This window comes from Balaenoptera borealis, assembly GCF_965194805.1.
Source record: "Balaenoptera borealis genome assembly, chromosome: 12".
Lineage (NCBI taxonomy): Eukaryota > Metazoa > Chordata > Mammalia > Artiodactyla > Balaenopteridae > Balaenoptera > Balaenoptera borealis.
In genome coordinates, this window is record NC_138869.1 from 70,225,010 (window position 1) to 70,242,656 (window position 17,647).

General features: G+C 52.9%; 1 protein-coding gene across 8 annotated transcripts in view; it reads left to right on the forward strand.

The window, feature by feature from the left end:
- SCUBE3 (signal peptide, CUB domain and EGF like domain containing 3) overlaps positions 1 to 17,647 on the forward strand; it is a 37,235-nt gene that overhangs the window by 12,070 nt on the left and 7,518 nt on the right. For 4 of the 8 annotated variants that reach the window (XM_082345068.1, XM_082345063.1, XM_082345064.1 and 1 more), the window contains exons 2-18: positions 1,875 to 1,997; positions 2,997 to 3,122; positions 4,884 to 5,018; positions 5,997 to 6,122; positions 6,315 to 6,431; positions 8,614 to 8,661; positions 11,012 to 11,128; positions 12,852 to 12,974; positions 13,487 to 13,603; positions 14,117 to 14,242; positions 14,538 to 14,654; positions 14,791 to 14,895; positions 15,184 to 15,300; positions 15,640 to 15,798; positions 16,035 to 16,250; positions 16,606 to 16,767; positions 16,974 to 17,141. In XM_082345068.1, the coding sequence (XP_082201194.1) occupies positions 1,875 to 1,997; positions 2,997 to 3,122; positions 4,884 to 5,018; positions 5,997 to 6,122; positions 6,315 to 6,431; positions 8,614 to 8,661; positions 11,012 to 11,128; positions 12,852 to 12,974; positions 13,487 to 13,603; positions 14,117 to 14,242; positions 14,538 to 14,654; positions 14,791 to 14,895; positions 15,184 to 15,300; positions 15,640 to 15,798; positions 16,035 to 16,250; positions 16,606 to 16,767; positions 16,974 to 17,141 (2,202 nt within the window). The remainder of the gene's footprint in view (positions 1 to 1,874; positions 1,998 to 2,996; positions 3,123 to 4,883; positions 5,019 to 5,996; positions 6,123 to 6,314; positions 6,432 to 8,613; positions 8,662 to 11,011; positions 11,129 to 12,851; positions 12,975 to 13,486; positions 13,604 to 14,116; positions 14,243 to 14,537; positions 14,655 to 14,790; positions 14,896 to 15,183; positions 15,301 to 15,639; positions 15,799 to 16,034; positions 16,251 to 16,605; positions 16,768 to 16,973; positions 17,142 to 17,647) is intronic. The other 4 variants (XM_082345065.1, XM_082345070.1, XM_082345067.1 and 1 more) reach the window with 4 other exon arrangements.

The following is a 17,647-nucleotide window of genomic DNA, read 5'->3' on the forward strand; positions in this document are numbered from 1 at the left end:
CCTGTCTCATGAACTAGAATTCTATGCCCCCTCTTCTCCATCCATTCACTTTGGGATGACTTCCTAGGGTGAGCTGGCAGGCAGATGCCATGACTGCAGAGCCTGAGGGAGGGGGAGAATAAGTGTGAATTACAGCAATTAGATCACTGGGCGTGGTGGACTGCTGCAGAGGGGTCAGAGAGTTGGAGGGTAGAGTGCAGAGCCGAATAGAAGCCCAGAAGATTTGAGGCAGGTGTTTGGGGGCACTCTTCCAAATTTCAGTTCCCTTCTTAGCCCCAGGAAGCCTCAGTCCTACCCTGGAAGTTCTTGACATCAAAAAGAAAAGAACAGTTAACTGTTTCAAGCTAGGACTCATGGGTGTCTATAAATTGGAGCAATTACTGATCCATTCATTCATTCATTTAATAAAAAATATATCAAGCACCTTAAGGATTTGGATTCAATAGGTCAGCAATCAGGCCTAAGAGTCTGCATTTTAACAAAAGCCAAGCAATTCTATGACCCACAGATCACACTTGGAAGTTATGATCTTGATTTCAAATCCCATTTCTTTACTTGCAGTTTGCTACACTACCCTGGGTTTCCTAGTTCACAGCTAGAAGTTGTCTCTTCCTCCTCTGATCTTCCCTTTAATGGAGATTCTCAAGCCTGGCTGCATATTAGACTCACCTGGGTAACTTTCGAAAAATACTGATGACCAGATCTCAGCCCAGACCAGTTGACCAGAATTTCTGGAGGTAGCACTTGGGCATCTCCTAGGGGAGTTGGCTCTGATGTGCAGCCAAGGTTGAGGACCCTCTTTCCTTATCTCTAATGCCCTCGTGGCACTCGACACATCCTGCTTCGTGTTACTTTTTTGTCTCTCCTTTTGACTGGTCAGAGTCATCTCTGAACCTCCACAGCCTTAAATTATAAAGCATTTTTGACTGAAACATTTTCGCCTACTTCAGTTCAGCTTTATGGGCACCATAACATTGCCCCAGAAGTTGGAGTCTTTTGCCCAAAGATGATAAATTATTCTCTTTCCTATGTCCTTTCTGAACATTGTCTTTTCTGCTAGATCTTGGGTGGCCTCTTCTTCAGCAGAGCTCTGTGAGTAGCACCTTGTGTCAGAGCGAGGTACACCTGGGGTTAGATGAAAGAGCTCAGGGTGGTGGGATGGATGGGCCTGGATGAGTCAGCTGGAGAGCCGCAAGGGCTGCACTTATCAGGCTTCAGGTTGCTGGTGCCAGCCCCTGCCAGCTCCTAGTCCCTCTGCTGTTGAGGGATGGGCCTAGGCAAATCTTCCAGGATGGAACTTCTTTCCTTCAAAGATTCTTGGCGCCATGGTGGGCAAGTGGGAGCAGGCCTGGTCTCAAGCGGAATTGTGAGGCAGATGAAGATTCCGCAGATGCCCTGTCTCCCTTTCTTCCTCCTTGAATTACCAATAGTCGCTGGACCCTGCCACTTTCCCAGAGGCCACTGTCCCTGTACCTTTCTCTTCCCTCTCCCTCTAAGTCTGCTCCTAAGAAAGGTAAACTAATTCACCCTAGGTTGAATGTTTCTAATCAAGTGTGCTACCTACCCAGTCCAAAGGTTTTTTGTTTGTTTGTTTTTAAATCAAAGAGGAGTGTTTCAAATGATGGAATTTTAGCTGTCATTGTGGATTAAGTATTTTTGAGGGGAGTGGGCGTTCTTTCTGAATTCCTGAAATTACAGGAATTTCAGGAATTCAGAAAGATTCTGAAATCGGAGGGGTATGGGAGGCCACCTGCTTCTGGAGGGGTTGCTGTCTATTTTAGAGGAGAGGGGATTTTGCCCTGAGGGACCACCTTCAAGACACCCCTTGGGAGGTTCCAAGAGAGGGTCTCATGTGTTCCTTCTGCCCCTGCCAGATGTGGACGAGTGTGTGGAGGGGACTGACAACTGCCACATCGATGCGATCTGCCAGAACACCCCACGGTCGTACAAGTGCATCTGCAAGTCTGGCTACACAGGGGATGGTAAACACTGCAAAGGTGAGGCTGGGAGGGCACCTGGGGAAGGGGGACCTGCCGGAGAGGGGAGACCCCCACTGAGCTGCTCTCAGTTGGCCACGCTGTACATTACACTAAAGCCTGCAGTCCCTGCTGGCGTGGGGAGAGGGCTGGAGGAAAGCTGTTTCTTCCCAGAGAGGGTGTCATTTTCTAATTTGCACAAAGGCACCACCATATATGCTGGCTAAGGCCCTGGTGGGAACAGTTCACAGCCATACAGCCTGACTGGGTGGGGGGATCAGAATCATGGGACTAAGGCCTGAGGTTCCCTGACACTGGAACCTCCATCTTTAGACACTTATGCCATGCCTAAAAAGAATGAGAACAGGCAGTTTACCCTAGGGGAAATTCATACTATAAACAAACACATCTCCTCATAATTAAAGCAATGCAAATTAAAGCAGTCTTGAGATGTTACTTTAAATTTATGACCTTCGGTGCTGGTTAAGACTTCAATGCACAAGGTACACTCGTTAATTCCTGGTGACATTATGAATAGAAAAGTGATTTTGTCATACCTAGCAGGAATCTTGAAGTTATTTATACTCTTTGACCCAGGAATTTCATGTTTAGGAACTTGTTCAAAGGAAATTCAAAGAAACAATATATGGGAGAATATGTTTTTTGATGCATCATTTATGATAGAAAAATAAATGGGAGGAAACTAACAATAGAGAAAAGGGATTAATAAGTTATGATGTAGCAACATAATGAAATATTTTGCAGCCATGTACAGTGATAATTGGAAAGACTGGATGGAAATGTAAAAATGTTTATGACTTAAGTTTAGATGAAAATAGCAAAATGCAAAATAGTTTGTAGGCTATGAAAGTAACTATGGGAAACAGAGACGCATACACAAGCACACACATACACAGAGGTTATATATTTTTTTAAAAACCACCATAAGGCTGAGCCCAGGGGTGGACAGTCGGGGGCACGCAGTGGGGTCCAGCTGCCTCAACTCCTATTTGCCCACAGATGTGGATGAGTGTGAACGGGAGGATAATGCAGGTTGTGTGCACGATTGTGTCAACATCCCTGGCAATTACCGATGCACCTGCTATGATGGATTCCACCTGGCACATGACGGACACAACTGTCTGGGTGAGCGAGGGTGGGGCAGGGCATGTCTTGTGGAGGAGGAGGTGTCTTTAGCCTTTTCTATTCCCAGGCAAGAAGAGGAAAGTGAACAAAAAGCTGCATTCCCACAAAATAGAAAACAAAGTCAGCCTCCCCCTGGAAACTAGATGCTGAGGATGAAATAATCCTTCTGCTGGATGAAAAACACGAAGGAGATGCTGCTAGAAAGTGTTCTCAGGGGAAGGGCCAGGATATGACAGTAGTGGGCTTAGTCACAGGAGGTGGAGCATGATAGGAAGATGATTTGGCTCCAGACAGATCCTGGCTCTGCTGCTTACTAGCTATGGAACCTTGGGCAATAGGGATGGTGGTATCCCACTCAAAGGGCTGCTGTGTGATTCACCATGAGAGAACATGTGTAAAGAGCCCCGTACAATCCTTAGTACATGGTAAGTGCTCGATAAACAGGAGGAATGTTGATGATGATGATGAGGAGGAGGAGGAGGAGGAGGAGGATGAACCTAACCTCAGGGTTAGGGTTCAAACTCTCAACATTTGGCTTTTAGGGGAACCCTAAGTCATCCATGCCCTTGGCTTCAGTTTCCCCACTGAGAACTAGAGGAAAGAACTTGGCTAGAGTAGCAAAATCACAAGGCTGGAATAGAAGGGAGCAAATAGAAGGATGGAATGTAGGACGGGGTAAGAGCAGGAAGACAGGGATAGGGAGAAGTCAGGGGTGTAGGAGATGGGACAGGAACAAGGCAAAAAAAAGTATACCTCCTTGGCTTTCCCTACAGATGCATGTCTCAGGCAGGAGCCTGCTGGATCTGGGCCTCTCTGCCCTTGGCCAGAAGGGTGAAGGACAGGGTTTCAGGGCTCAGCAGAGACGATGGGAAGAGAAGGACAGATGAGGCCCTTAGGAGTCAGGTCCCTTAGGAGCTAGATGGTCCATTTGGGTCCATCTCCCTGATGCCTCCCTGTGCCAAGGAAAACTGAGAAGGACTGTGAACTTGGGAGGGTAGTAAGTAGCATAGAGATGGAGTCAAGGCATTGAAGTGGGAGCCCCGGAATGAGCTTGGCTTTGGGACCTGGGGGTGGTGATTTGGGGTTGGTAATTAGGGTGTGGCCTGGCAGCCCTTCCCCCATCCCTCCCTGCCAAGCTACCAGACTTTGTTTTGTTAAACCAAAATAGGAGAAAGGCTAGGGAATGTGGCAGCAAGCCCAGGCATGGGGGAAGGGGAGGAAGGACGGGGTCATGGCCTGTCCACAGAAATGGTCCCTGCCCCGCAATGAGTTGAAGTTCACTACCTTTCCCCACCCTGCCCCTCCAACCTCAGCACCGTGGCCAAAGCTCTCCCTGCACATGGAGCCCTGATTTCCTGGCTGCTCATCACGACCAGCTGCCCACAGTTCCTCCCCGTCATCAATCTCCATCCTTATCTTCATCCCTGTTTCTCTTGCTCTGACTCCTTTCCTAATGTCCTCTACCTTCAGACCCAATTTCAACAGGTGAAGGAAAGGGAGGCCATGTTGGAATGTCCCCTCCCCACCTGCGTAACTCCCCAGCTCTGCCCTCTTAGGGTGGCCTCTTCACAAGCACTGGAACATTAGCTGATGAGTGGGTGAGAATTGCCTAGCGTAAGGCTGGGAGTTGGATTTCAGTGGAGGGGATGTGCATGTGTGCTGGATTCTTAAGACTGCTTTCAGCCCTGGGTGCTGAAGTCCCAGCGCATAACCAGACCCTGGCCCGCACCCATGGCCTCACCAACCACCTATCCTGCACAGATGTGGACGAGTGTGCCGAGGGCAACGGTGGCTGTCAGCAGAGCTGTGTCAACATGATGGGCAGTTATGAGTGCCACTGCCGGGAGGGCTTCTTCCTCAGCGACAACCAGCACACCTGCATCCAGCGGCCGGAAGGTCAGCCTATGACCTGGGAGGGCCCAGCCCTGTACTCCCAGCCTTCTCTCTCCACCTGCTCTGGAGCTTCCCCTCAGTGCCCCCCAGGTCCCACCCTCTGCTACTCTTTCTTCTCTTGTCCCTCAACCCAATTACATCCTAAGGGTTCCATGGACAGATACTCGGGGTTACAGCAAAATCTGGGAGAATTCATTTGGGGCTGGGGGTCAGTATGGGATTGAGGCTACCATGGGACATCCTCTGTGTCCAGACCCAAGATGGGTGTCGCTCCTAATTGTAGATGGCTGAGCCCTAAGCCGATGCTATCTGAGAGGACCTCACCCATGCCTTATTCCTTGGATTGGCTTGGGAGGGCCAGGCAGGAGCAGTGGGGTATGTGTTGTCTGTTTCTGTGACTCCGCCATTACCCTCCCACCCCCGCCGACTGTGACATCCCTGAGGGCAGAGACTATGCCTAATTCATCTTCGTATCCCCAGAACCTAACATACTGCCCTGCTTGTAGTAGGAGCTTAATAAATACTTGTTGAACAAGACGTATAGTAATTATCTGTACTAATTACTCCTCACTCACAGGATCAATGTTACTTATCTTCTTCCCAGTTTGACTGTAAGCTCTTTGAGGAAAGAGATCATGTCTTATATTTTTCTGGATCCTTCCTAGATCCACCCAGTACCAGCACAGTGCTGGGCAACTATTAGACACTAGTTTTTGGTTGTGTGAAGGAGAGCGTGCTCATGCAGGGCTGAGGGGCTGGCTGTCAATACTCATATATCATTCAGAATAGTTCTGAGCTCTGCTCACTAGCACCCAGCTCTATGGGCAGGACAGGGGGCCTGTGAGGGGGAGCCAGTCTCCTCTGTGTTGTAGCCTCAGTGAAATCCTCCCACTTCCCTAGGCCCCAGCTATCCCTTCTAGTTTCTCTTCCTCTAGGCGTCCAGGAGTACAGAACATTCACTGCCCTCCTCTTCCCTTTTAGAAGGAATGAATTGCATGAACAAGAACCATGGCTGTGCTCACATTTGCCGGGAGACACCCAAAGGGGGTATTGCCTGCGAATGCCGCCCTGGCTTCGAGCTCACCAAGAACCAACGGGACTGTAAATGTGAGATAACTGGGCTGGCAGTGGGGGAGAAGGGGAGACAAAGAGGAAGGGCGTGGGGCCTTGGCAGCAAGAGGTGGGAAGAAAAGAGAGCGTGGGAGAGGCAGCTAGATTAGAGGACCAGTCTCCGTGTTATGGAGAACTGGGGTCCCCAGGGAGAAGCAAGCTGACAGGCCTCCCGCCCTCTCTGCACAGTGACGTGCAACTATGGTAATGGTGGCTGCCAGCACACGTGCGATGACACAGAGCAGGGTCCCCGGTGCGGCTGCCATGTCAAGTTTGTGCTCCATACCGACGGGAAGACGTGCATCGGTGGGTGAGGCCAGTGGAGAACTCAGTCCACCTGTGATGGGGGTGGGGGTAGGGGCCCTTGGGAACCAGGGGAGGGGGGAGCACATGGGGCCCGGGTGCTGAGAGCAGAATGACTGGTGAGTGGGTTGAAGACCCAGACAATGCCAGGTCTAGTGAGAGACAACTCTGAGAGACTGAAGGGCTCACCTGACCCTCCTCCCCTCCCCCACCCATTGGTTCTGCTGCCCCACCCCTGGGAGCCTCACCATCCTCTTCATCCAGGATAAAGTGTTGCCAGGTTGGGGATAATTAGCAGAGGTGCTTGTTGACCCAGGCCATGGTTGAGAAGGGGGAGGAAAGCTGGGGCAATGCAATGGATTAAGCCTGAGCAGAGGTCCTGGTTGACAAGTATGGTAAGATGGGAGCTGTCACAACCCAGTGTCCCCACTCTGGAACTGAGGGTGGGACACAGTGCTCTTTCCTGGAACAACCAGCCTTGAACTGACAAATGGGGTTTCCTGGCTCCAGGTATCTTTTCCTCTCTCTCCTTGCTCTCCTCCTGTAAATCTCCTTTCCAGTCCTCTTACCCTAGGCCCCCATGTCCTCCTCTCTCCTCCACATTCCAGTGGAGCTCTGCCTGTAGCCTTCCCACTTCCTCGCCAATTCCAGCATCCCATCCCTTGTCACCCTGGTTTGGGGCCTTCTTAACCCCTGGACCCCTTGTCCTGAAGTCCTAGGCCTTACCTCACATATCTTTAGGTCCCATAGATGAATGAGTTCAATTTCTTAATTCCTAATTCTCTAAAAGTCTTTAGTTTTTATTGTTGTTGTTGTTGTTTGTGAAGGCCAATTACTATGTGCTCACAGAGTGCTGAGAAAGACATTGGGACAAGGTGTCCCCTTGGAAAAGTGGGAAATGAACGCGGAGAGTTTGGGCAGGGGGAAAGGCTGTGTTGAGCCAGGCAGGGGCAAGCTTGTCCTGTGGGCACGGATATTTATGAATGGACGTTCATCTCATGGGATACAACATGCTGGGGATGGGAAGGTGTGAACACAGTCACTGGGTGTGTTTATGAGAGACAAGATATTCCGGTTCAGAACCAGACTCTCTCCCATCTCACTCCAGAGACCCACCCCGTCTCTGCAGAGAGCACTGCCTTTCCCCCAGACACAAGAACTGGGGAGCAGACGGTGCTCTTAAAGGTCTCCTTCAGGTACCTACCTGCTCCAGAGACTTGCACACACAGTTTTAAAGCTCCTTAATTAAAATCTCTCTTGCTACGTGTTTCCCCTCTGAACTAACTCGCCAAAATCTTGGAACATTTTCAGGTCTTCGTGTTGCCTTCTCCAGGCTGGTTTGTTCCAGCTCCTTTCATTTTTTCCTTCATAAGTCTAATTCTTCTGCTTTCCAAACCTCCTACGATGCCCTGGACCACTCACACATCCTAGAGACTCCCAGAAGAAATTGCATGCAGTCCCCAAAGAAAAGCTGCATGTATTAGGACAGAGCTTGGGGCCCATGGGTGTGAGGCCGGGTCCCTCTCTGATGTCTTTCTGTTTAGATAGTCCTGGGCATGGCTGCTTTTGAAAATACTCCTATTAAGCTTGAGCTCTTCTCTAATCAAGACCCATTCCACCCTCTGGGCCATGGCCAAGTGAGGCAGAAGAGAGCAAATGAGGCTGTTCTAAGGTTCATAGCTATGTCCTTTCCAAGTTCCTCTCCCTCTTCTCCAGTAGAACTTATTTTTACCTTGACCTGTATCTCATTTTTCTCCCCAGCCCTGGTAGAAGGAAACTTCATTGTTCGGGGCCATCAGGACATTCAGATTTAGTGGGGAGACTGAGAGGGCGGTACAGGTTAGCAGAAAGGGTGGGCACCCTCTGGGATTTGGGATTTGGCAGCTTGTAAGACTTGAGGTTGCATCCCAGCTCTGCTGTTGGCATGCTGTGTGGTACCGGGCCGATGACTGCCCCTCTCTGAGACTCAGCTTCCCATCGGTCACTCGGTGGGAGCCTGGCTTCTTGGAGAATACCAGGCAGGACAACCCTGGGGAATGAAGTGTAGGAGCCTCAGAGCTTATCATTTAGGGCCAGTGGTTTGGGCCTGCAGGGAGGAGGAGGAGGGTGGGGAGGGGTTGGGGCACAGAGGGCCACAGTAGCTCCCTGCGTAGCATCTAAACAGCTTTTTTACAATGTCAAACAGGGGAAAGGCGGCTAGAGCAGCACATCCCCCCTCAGGCCGTTTCTAATGGTAAATATGTCTGCTCTCTCCGCTTGCTCTCGCTGGCTTGCTAGGGGAAGGGCTAACCCGCTGGGGCTCCCACTAACCGCATGCCCACGGGCTCCCCTGGCAGCCTGGGTACCGGGCCCATTGAGTGACAGGAAACCTGAGTCCCCACGAGCTGGCCTGGGAGCCTTCATGTTGGTTTTCTTTCTATGATCCTGTCACTCTCCTGCCTCTCCTGCTCCTTTGTCCCACCTTCTAACCCATCACCCCTTCCCAGCCATCTGCCCCCTCCCTCTCTCTGCCTTCTGCACAGCTAAAGACCCAGCCAGCTGCACTTACCCATCGTGCCCACTGTGCCATCTGAGATCGGGGTGGGATGGGGTTAGATGCCATCCCCTCCTTGGGTATCTTTCTTGGGTTCTTACCCATATTAGCTCACAGTCCCAGCATCACTCCCCATTCTCTCCCACCATAACGGTTAAGTGCACGACATTTGAGTTCAGAGAGACCCGAGTTTGAATCCTGGCTCTGCCGTCTTCTAAGTGTGCCACCTTAAGCAAGCTACTGTCCTCTCTGATCCTCAGTTTACTCTTCTGTAAAAGAGGGAGAATAAGAGTCCTCTCTTAGTATTGCTATGATGATGGAGATAGTGCATTATAGCGTCTACTAAGTGCCTGACACAGAATAAGCACAGATTAAACTGTGATGTAAATACACAGCCTGAAGAGCAGAGGTTTGAGGCAGCCATGGAGGCCCCTCTGGAGAGCTCTGCCCTGCAGGGGCAGGCAGCTATGCCCAGCTTCCTGGTCCAGCCTGGAATGGTCAGTGTGCCAGCTCTACTGCTCTCCATCCTGGATCCCTCAGAATTGACTAGACTTGGTGCAGGATCTCTGTTCCCCTCTCCCTGCTCCAGGGCTTAGAGGGCTTCTTCTTATGCTAAGAGCACTCTTGTGGGGGATGGCTGGGCTTGGAGCCTGAAGTCAAGGTTCCCTCCTAGGTTCTTCCCATGGTCTCGGGGAACCTCAGGAGAGACTAAGGTGAGAGTGGCACATAGGAGATACCACTGTGGCTGCTCCCAGACCTGGGCATTTGAGGGTCCAGGGCATGACCAGGGACCCACAGGCAGAGTTGGGCTTCTTCTGGAGTCTTTGCTTTGCTGGTCTCCTCAGTGACAAGGGTTGGGCCTGAGTTTTAGGAGTCAGAGACTCAAGAAGATGATAGTACTCTCCAGCGCTTTTCTCATTCAGCTCCCCTGATTCTGAGACCCTCTCTCCTGTCTTCCCTAGTGGAGGCCTCAGGATTCTGTCTCTCTCATGGGAGAATTCTAGGCCCCCCAGAGGATGGACCACACCTCCCTCACAGTCCCTGCGTCAGGGCCTTGCACTGTTTGAGCTGATGTTTTTTCTCCTGGGCTCATCTGACTCTCCTGAGCTGCAGTTTAAACCTCTATTTTTCTCCTGCTCTGAATTCAGAAAATAGGGAGAGTGGCCCATCCATACTCCCCCAACTCCGACCTCTCAGCAAAGGGAAAGCTTACCAGTCAGGAGAGGTCAACAGAAGAGACTTAGCTCTGAGGTTCTCTAACTCTCTCACCTATCTTCTTACGCCCTTCCTTCTCCTCTGGATTCTTCTCCTTTTGCCCCCTCCCCTAGCCTAGACAGTATCTCCCCATTAGGAAAGTAAAACAACAACAGAACAGCCAGCTTATCTCCATTTGGAACTAAGAGGAGGGCCCGGGAGGAGTTGGAGGTAGCCGGGAAGGGGCTGGGAAATGATGGAGTACTAGCTGTCTCCTCTGAGGATGAGCAGTCAGTCCTGGAACTGGGATCTTTCTTAAGACAGCTGAGCAGGGAGGAAGGGGAAGTGGATTGATGGCCATCTCTCAGCTGTCTTAGGAATCACCAGGCTCACTCTTCCCAGGATTGTCCCACCATGACCCCCCACCCGCCAACGAGATAGTCTTGAGATAGTCGGTGGAAAGAGGAGGAAACTCCTATTGTCCCTTCTTGTTCCCTGGCAGCGAGAACCACCCTTACTTAGCTTCCATCCCTCCCTGCGCCCTCCCCTCTCCACCTCCTCCACCCCCTCAGCACATTCCTGCCTGACAGCTCTGGCTTGTACCTGCCTCACTGCTGTCCACCTTGTTTCAATCAAGTAGGGGGCAGGGAAGTGGACTGCTTGGCTGTACTTGTGAGGGGATGGGGGTGGGAGTGATGGGAGGAAGGGGGCTGGGAGCCTCCGCTTAATGCTCCTTCTAAAGCACAGGGAGGCTAAGGCCTTCCCTTGGGCCTCTGTGCTCCCTCCTATACCCTCACGTTTGGGACTCCTCCGAGCTGATAACCAGGTTACCATCTCCCACCTCCCTCCTAAACAGAGACCTGTGCTGTCAACAACGGGGGCTGCGACAGTAAGTGCCACGATGCAGCGACGGGCGTCCACTGCAGCTGCCCTGTGGGCTTCATGCTGCAGCCGGACAGGAAGACCTGCAAAGGTAAGGGTTTTCAGAGGACAGGAGCGTAAGGGTAAGGGGCTGAGGTTGGGACCAGAGATACAGTACCTATTGTGGGACCTCCTCAACCCCCTGGAAACGATCCTGATTGTAAATAACTGAGGCTGTGACTAAGGCTTGTCTCCTGCCCACCTTTCCCCATCTCAGTTCAAGGGGCACAAAAAAAGTCCAGCCAGTTCCTTAGTGCCCCTGCCCCTGCCCCACTTTGTTTTCCTTACTCTTATTCCCATTTCCCCTATGGGTCCCTAACCCTCTTGGTTAATGAACATGCCATTCACGTTTGTTCCTGGGTCTAGAAGGATATTTGAGCCCTATGTATGCACAAGGTCACAGGTGTGTTCCATAACCTTCTTAACTCACATTCCCCAGACCTTCCCCATGGAAAGGCTCTCCTGGTCAGAGGGAGATTAGGGTAGCAGTTGGGAGCACTGATGCTGGAGCTTGGCTGCCTGGGTTCAGATTCCAGCTCTGCCTCTTATTAACTCTGCAATCCTGGGCTAGTTACTTAGTGTCTCTGTGCCTCAGTTTCACCAAGTAAAGTGCTTGCCTCATAGGAATGTTGTAAGGATTAAATGAGTTACATATAAACTATATGTAAAGTCTTAGAACAGTGCCTGGCAAATGGTGAACACTCTGTGTTAGCTATTATCATGGTATAATCTCCCACACTGTCCATTCTATTTTCCCCCCTTTTAATTAGCCAGGTTTAGGGGAAAGGTGGAGCGGGGGAGGAAAAAGGGAGGGTAGCCATACTGAAAATTGTGATTCATCAGGTCTGTGTCCCTTGGTCACAAGGAGTGGGGACTGGAGGAAGGCCTGGGCTTGCTCTTTGTGTCTTTTGGCCCAACAGCTGGTAGAGAGGCCGTGGAGGAGGTTGGGGTTGGGGGGAGGGCTGGGGCCACAGGTCAGACAGCCAGAGCTGAGAGGTTTGCTGCTAGGAAGGACTGTTGACAGGTATGCTAAGAGTGAAGTGGAAGACTGCCCCCTGTGCCCCCTCCCCCAAGTAGGGGTGAGTAGCCTGGGTCCTGTCTGCCACCCGCTTGGGGAACTTGACCTCAGGAAGGAAGCCGCTCACGTGCCCCCTCCTTCCCTTCCCTTCCTAGTGCTGAAAGCTGCCTCAGGCCTGAGTCTCTCCAGACCTCTCACAGCCCAGCCCCCTGCCTGGCCCCCACCCCTCCCCCCATCAGCTCCCCAGCCTCACTGGCTCCCCTGGAGGTCCTCCCTGCCTGGCCTCTCTTCTAGCTCCTCCTCTCTGAAGCGCTGCCCCTTTGAATCTCCACCTCTCTGCCCCCCCCCACCCCCGCTCTTATGGCAGGCAGGGGTGGGGGACAGTAAGGGGATAAAACCTGTCCACCAGCTTTCTTGGGAGGGGCTGTCAGTGGCAGAGTGAGGGGCATGGACTAGCCCCCTGTAGGTCAGGTGCCCACCTACTTCTAGGCAATTACCTGAGGGCCTGACACAGGTTCTCATCTTTCCCCTTCTAAGAAGACTCAGCCTCAGGAAACAAGGTTGTTACTAATGGCCACAGATACCCTGAACGGGGGAGAAACAGAGATGGGAGAGAGAAAGAGGAGTCGGAAGAGGCAGGCCCAGGGCTCTCCTTGATTTTCCCTGTCTCTGTGAGGGAGGGAGGGATCTTGTCTCCCTGTTTGTCCCCAGCCTTCAGTACTACTCTGATTCTCTCTCCTTTGCCCTGCCTCCCCAGACATAGATGAGTGCCGCTTGAACAATGGGGGCTGTGACCACATTTGCCGCAACACAGTGGGCAGCTTCGAATGCAGCTGCAAGAAGGGCTATAAGCTTCTCATCAATGAGAGGAACTGCCAGGGTGAGCAGACTTGGGCCAAGGGCAAAGCCTTTGGAGAGTTTCTTGGGGTAGGAGAGCTTCAAAGAGGCCAGAGGGCCAGAGCCTGAGAAGCTCAAAGGACACTGTGGAGAGTCTCCATAGGCAGTGTTGTGCTGTGAATTAGTAAATGTGCTCCTTCCTCTGGGCAAACCAGCTCTACGCTGGGGCACATGGCTTGGCAAGAAGTGAGGGATGGATTTCACCCCAGTTCATATCCTTGGCAGGATCTGACCAGCCTAACTACACATGGTGGCCCTGATCCATAGGCACCGGACCTCAAGAGTTCCTGACTCCAAAGACTCCAAATGGAGCGGGCTTAGGGGGTGGGTAGGCATGGCTGAATTGCTGATCTTAGGGCTGGGCCAGAGGTAGGAACTCTTTTCAGTTTAAGGGAGAGAGCCAAGGCCCCTCCCTGGGGCCCTTCACCTGAGCAGGGAGTCACAGGGTCATGTGCCCCAAGACAGATTCAGCGGCTTGAAACCTTGCTCTTCCAGATATAGACGAGTGTTCCTTTGATCGAACCTGTGACCACATATGTGTCAACACGCCGGGGAGCTTCCAGTGCCTCTGCCATCACGGCTACCTGCTGTATGGTGTCACCCACTGTGGGGGTAAGTCAGCAAATCTGGACCCTCAGCCACCCAGCCCCTCTCACCTCCTCACCCTTCAACTGAACGAGTCCCTGAGTTGGCTGGTGGCTGTGGGCAATCCCCAGGTGCATGTGCCATGTCTGCATTCATCATGATGAAGTGGGAGAGAGTAAGACAATTGAGAGATTAGAGTATCAGGGAACAGCATCCTGTTTACGAAACTTCTGTCTCCCATCCCCATCACTGCCTCTTGACTCCCATCCTTAGCTTCCAAATTACAGCCCCACTGGTAGGTAGGAGTGGAAGGCTTTAAAAAGCTTGTTAGCTTGGCCCCTTCTCAATCCTTCTTTTGACTGGGAACAGAAATAAGGGAAGGAGGTCCTAGGTTTGAGCTCTTCTCGGGCCAGGAATCATCTTAGAGTGCCTGGAACTCTAACCAAAGGTCCTCACTCACTGCCCACTCTCTGGCTCCTACTCCTCCCAACCCCCCCACCCCCTTATTGTTTTTCTGTGTCTCCCTCCTCCCTCGCCCAGATGTGGATGAGTGCAGTATCAACCGGGGAGGTTGCCGCTCTGGCTGCATCAACACTCCTGGCAGCTACCAGTGTACCTGCCCAGCAGGCCAGGGCCGGCTGCACTGGAACGGGAAGGATTGCACAGGTGGGCAGCGCCCTCTGCTGGCTGAAGCTGGCACTGCAGTTTCAGGGTTGGGGGTAGTTGGAGTCCTGGGAAATGTGGAGTTCCATACTGAGGAAGGTATGAGGTAGTAGGAGATGGAGAATGTAGCCATTTGAGATGTGAAGTTCCTGGTAAATAATCCCTTCATTCATCTCCGTGTACAGTTGCAGTTCTACATGTAGCTAATTCTCTTCCTCCTAATTACTTGACTGACGGACTGACAGAGAGGGTGAGAGAGGAAGACTCTCTCCTCCTCAGGCTTCTCTCCACTTCCTAGAGCCAGTAAAGTGTCATAGTAGTCCTGGTGCCTCGAAAGCCATGATCAGCTGCAGTCGGTCTGGGAAGAAGGACACCTGTGCCCTGACCTGCCCCTCTCGGGCCCGGTTTTTGCCAGGTACAGAGAGGAGGTTGCTGGAGGGCTGGCAGGGAGGAAGTCTGGCTGTTTAGGCAGCTCCTCTCGTCCCCTTGGATTCCTCCAGCCAGTGGGGGTCAGGGGGCAGGTCAGAGCTGTGACAGCCCCCTTCTCTCAGAGTCTGAGAATGGCTTCACCGTGAGCTGTGGCGTCCCCAGCCCCAGGGCTGCTCCAGCCCGAGCTGGCCACACTGGGAACAGCACAAACTCCAACCACTGCCATGGTGAGCACCAGCCCAGAGGCCTTGTTCCATGCTACTCTCTGGCTTATTAACCCCTATTTCTCTTCCTTGTTAATCCTCCTGGCCTTACTTTTTCCTGGATCCCCTTCTTTCCTCTGTAATTCTCCAGCCCTGCTGCCTTGCTCCCTCTACCCTTAACAGCTGATGCCCTTGGCTTTCGTAATCCCTCTCCTCCAGCCAAGCCCCTGGCCCCAGTTTCCCAACATCCTCTATAGCAGCCCCCACCCTCAAGGGACCCCCAGGCTGTGCTGAGCTCTGCCATCCCTCTAGAGGCTGCAGTGCTGACGGTTAAACAGCGGGCTTCCTTCAAGATCAAAGATGCCAAATGCCGTTTGCACCTGAGAAACAAAGGCAAAACGGAGGAGGCCAGCAGAATCCTGGGGCCAGGTCTGGACTGGGGACCCCACTCCAATGGGCTATCTGGCCACCAAACCCTTCCCACCCCTCAGCTCTTCTGCTTAGTGGGATCTCCAAAAACCCACTGGCACCCTGAATTCTGGACAGAACAGGGGAAGAAGCGGTTGTAGGCATAGAGTCCAAGGAAGTCCTAGGATACCCCCCCCCCCACCAACTAATTAGTATCTTAGACTAAAAGAGAATTGAGATCGTTATAGTCAGAGATCTGGTGAGATCTGTCTGAGTTGGGGTGGAAAAGTGAGAGCTGGGAGTAAGAACATTCCCTGTCTCCAGGGGGTGCCGCTGAGGTTGACAAGGCCTCTCCCCCAGGTGGTGCCCCCTGCTCTGACTGCCAGGTCACCTTCATCCACCTCAAGTGTGACTCCTCTCGGAAGGGCAAGGGCCGGCGGGCCCGGACCCCTCCAGGCAAGGAAGTCACTCGGCTCACCCTGGAACTGGAGGCAGAAGTCAGAGCCGAAGAAACCACAGGTGGGACTTGGGACACCGTTGGGAGGAGGGTGGAAAGGGTAGGGCAGAGATGGCAAAGAGCAGCGAAGGAAGGGGCAGAGCCTGTATTAAGGGCAGACCCTGCCTAAGGCCAAGCGCAGGAGTCAGTCCCTCTCACCACGACCCTCCTAGCTCCTAGCTTTGCTTCCTTGCCCTCCTGCTCACAGCCACTCTTTCTTTCTCTTCCTTCTCTGACTCATAACACCATCCCCCACCAGCTGGCTGTGGGCTGCCCTGCCTCCGACAGCGGATGGAACGGCGGCTGAAAGGGTCCCTGAAGATGCTTAGAAAGTCCATCAACCAGGACCGCTTCCTACTGCGCCTGGCAGGCCTTGATTATGAGCTGGCCCACAAACCAGGCCCAGTAGCTGGGGAGCGAGCGGAACCAGTGGAGGCCTGTAGGCCCGGGCAGCACCGCTCTGGGGCCAAGTGTGGTAAGGGAGCTTGCTGGGGAACAGGGGAGTGGGGGAGTAGGGAAGGCTCAGCTTGGGTCTGGTTCAGAGCAGGACACTTTAAGGCCTCGGTTGCATCTCTCAAATTGTGAGGCAGCCAAGACCCTCCTGCCCATCATCCCCCACTCCTTGGTCCCAGGCTGAAATCTAGAGGGACGTCATGTGGGGCCACCAACCCTCCTGCACATGGCTTTGGCCCCTGATCCTCCCAAGCAGGATTCTGTTTCCAGACAAAGAGATTCTCCTTGAATCTGGGGAGGAGGGAAGGGCAGTCCCAGACTTGGGTGGTGGGAAATAGGTGGGGGGTGGGTGGCTAGCGCGGCCGACTCTCCCTCAGTCAGCTGCCCGCAGGGAACGTATTACCACGGCCAGACGGAGCAGTGTGTGCCATGCCCGGCGGGCACCTTCCAGGAGAGAGAAGGGCAGCTCTCCTGCGACCTTTGCCCTGGGAGTGATGCCCACGGGCCTCTCGGAGCCACCAACGTCACCACATGTGCAGGTGCCAGGGGAACAAACAATACAGAGTGGGGTAGGGTGGGCACTGGGACGCCCATGGGCATGGGATTTCCCAAGGCAGGCCCAGGCTCCAGGCCACTCTCCTAGTCAACATCCTGTTTGTGTGTGCCTCTGTCCCCTGAGACTGGGTGACCCCGTGGGGATGACCAGAAACATCCCCATCAGAGTTGGGCCCTCGGTTTACTGCAGGTCAGTGCTCACCTGGCCAACACTCTGTAGATGGCTTCAAGCCCTGCCAGCCATGTCCACGTGGCACCTACCAACCTGAAGCGGGACGGACCCTGTGCTTCCCGTGCGGTGGGAGCCTCACCACCAAGCACGAGGGAGCCGCCTCCTTCCAAGACTGTGACACTAAAGGTGAGTGGGCTGCTCCCCCCGGTACAGGACCCCAACCCCAGCTACTTCCAAAAAACTCCCCAAGTCCCCAGAGTAGACCCAGGTATGTTGCCCTACCATCTTCCCCAAACCGGGAAAGGCCCAGCTGCATGACCAACCCCCCCATCCTACTCATAGGACCCGTCCTGACCCTCCACCAGTCCCAAGGGTGGGAATTGGGGAATAAGTAACCGTTCTACTTACCCCTCTGCCTTGGAAAGCTGGTGTCACCTTCCCCTCTATACTACAAATGAGTTTCTGTACAGGTTTGCCACTGTGCTCAGTGCCTGAAAGAACAGGATTGGCGCTGTAGCCAACCACTCTGTCAAGTTCGTTTTCCCCTGAGCTTAAATTCTGGCCTGACTAGGGAAGGTTGGGACTCTAGAAGGAACTCTGGTGTCTTCATTCATTCTCTGCGATGAATGTGTCCTGCCCCAGAACTCCCGCTTGCCTGCCATCTTAACTCCTACCCTTCCCCCTTGCCTGCA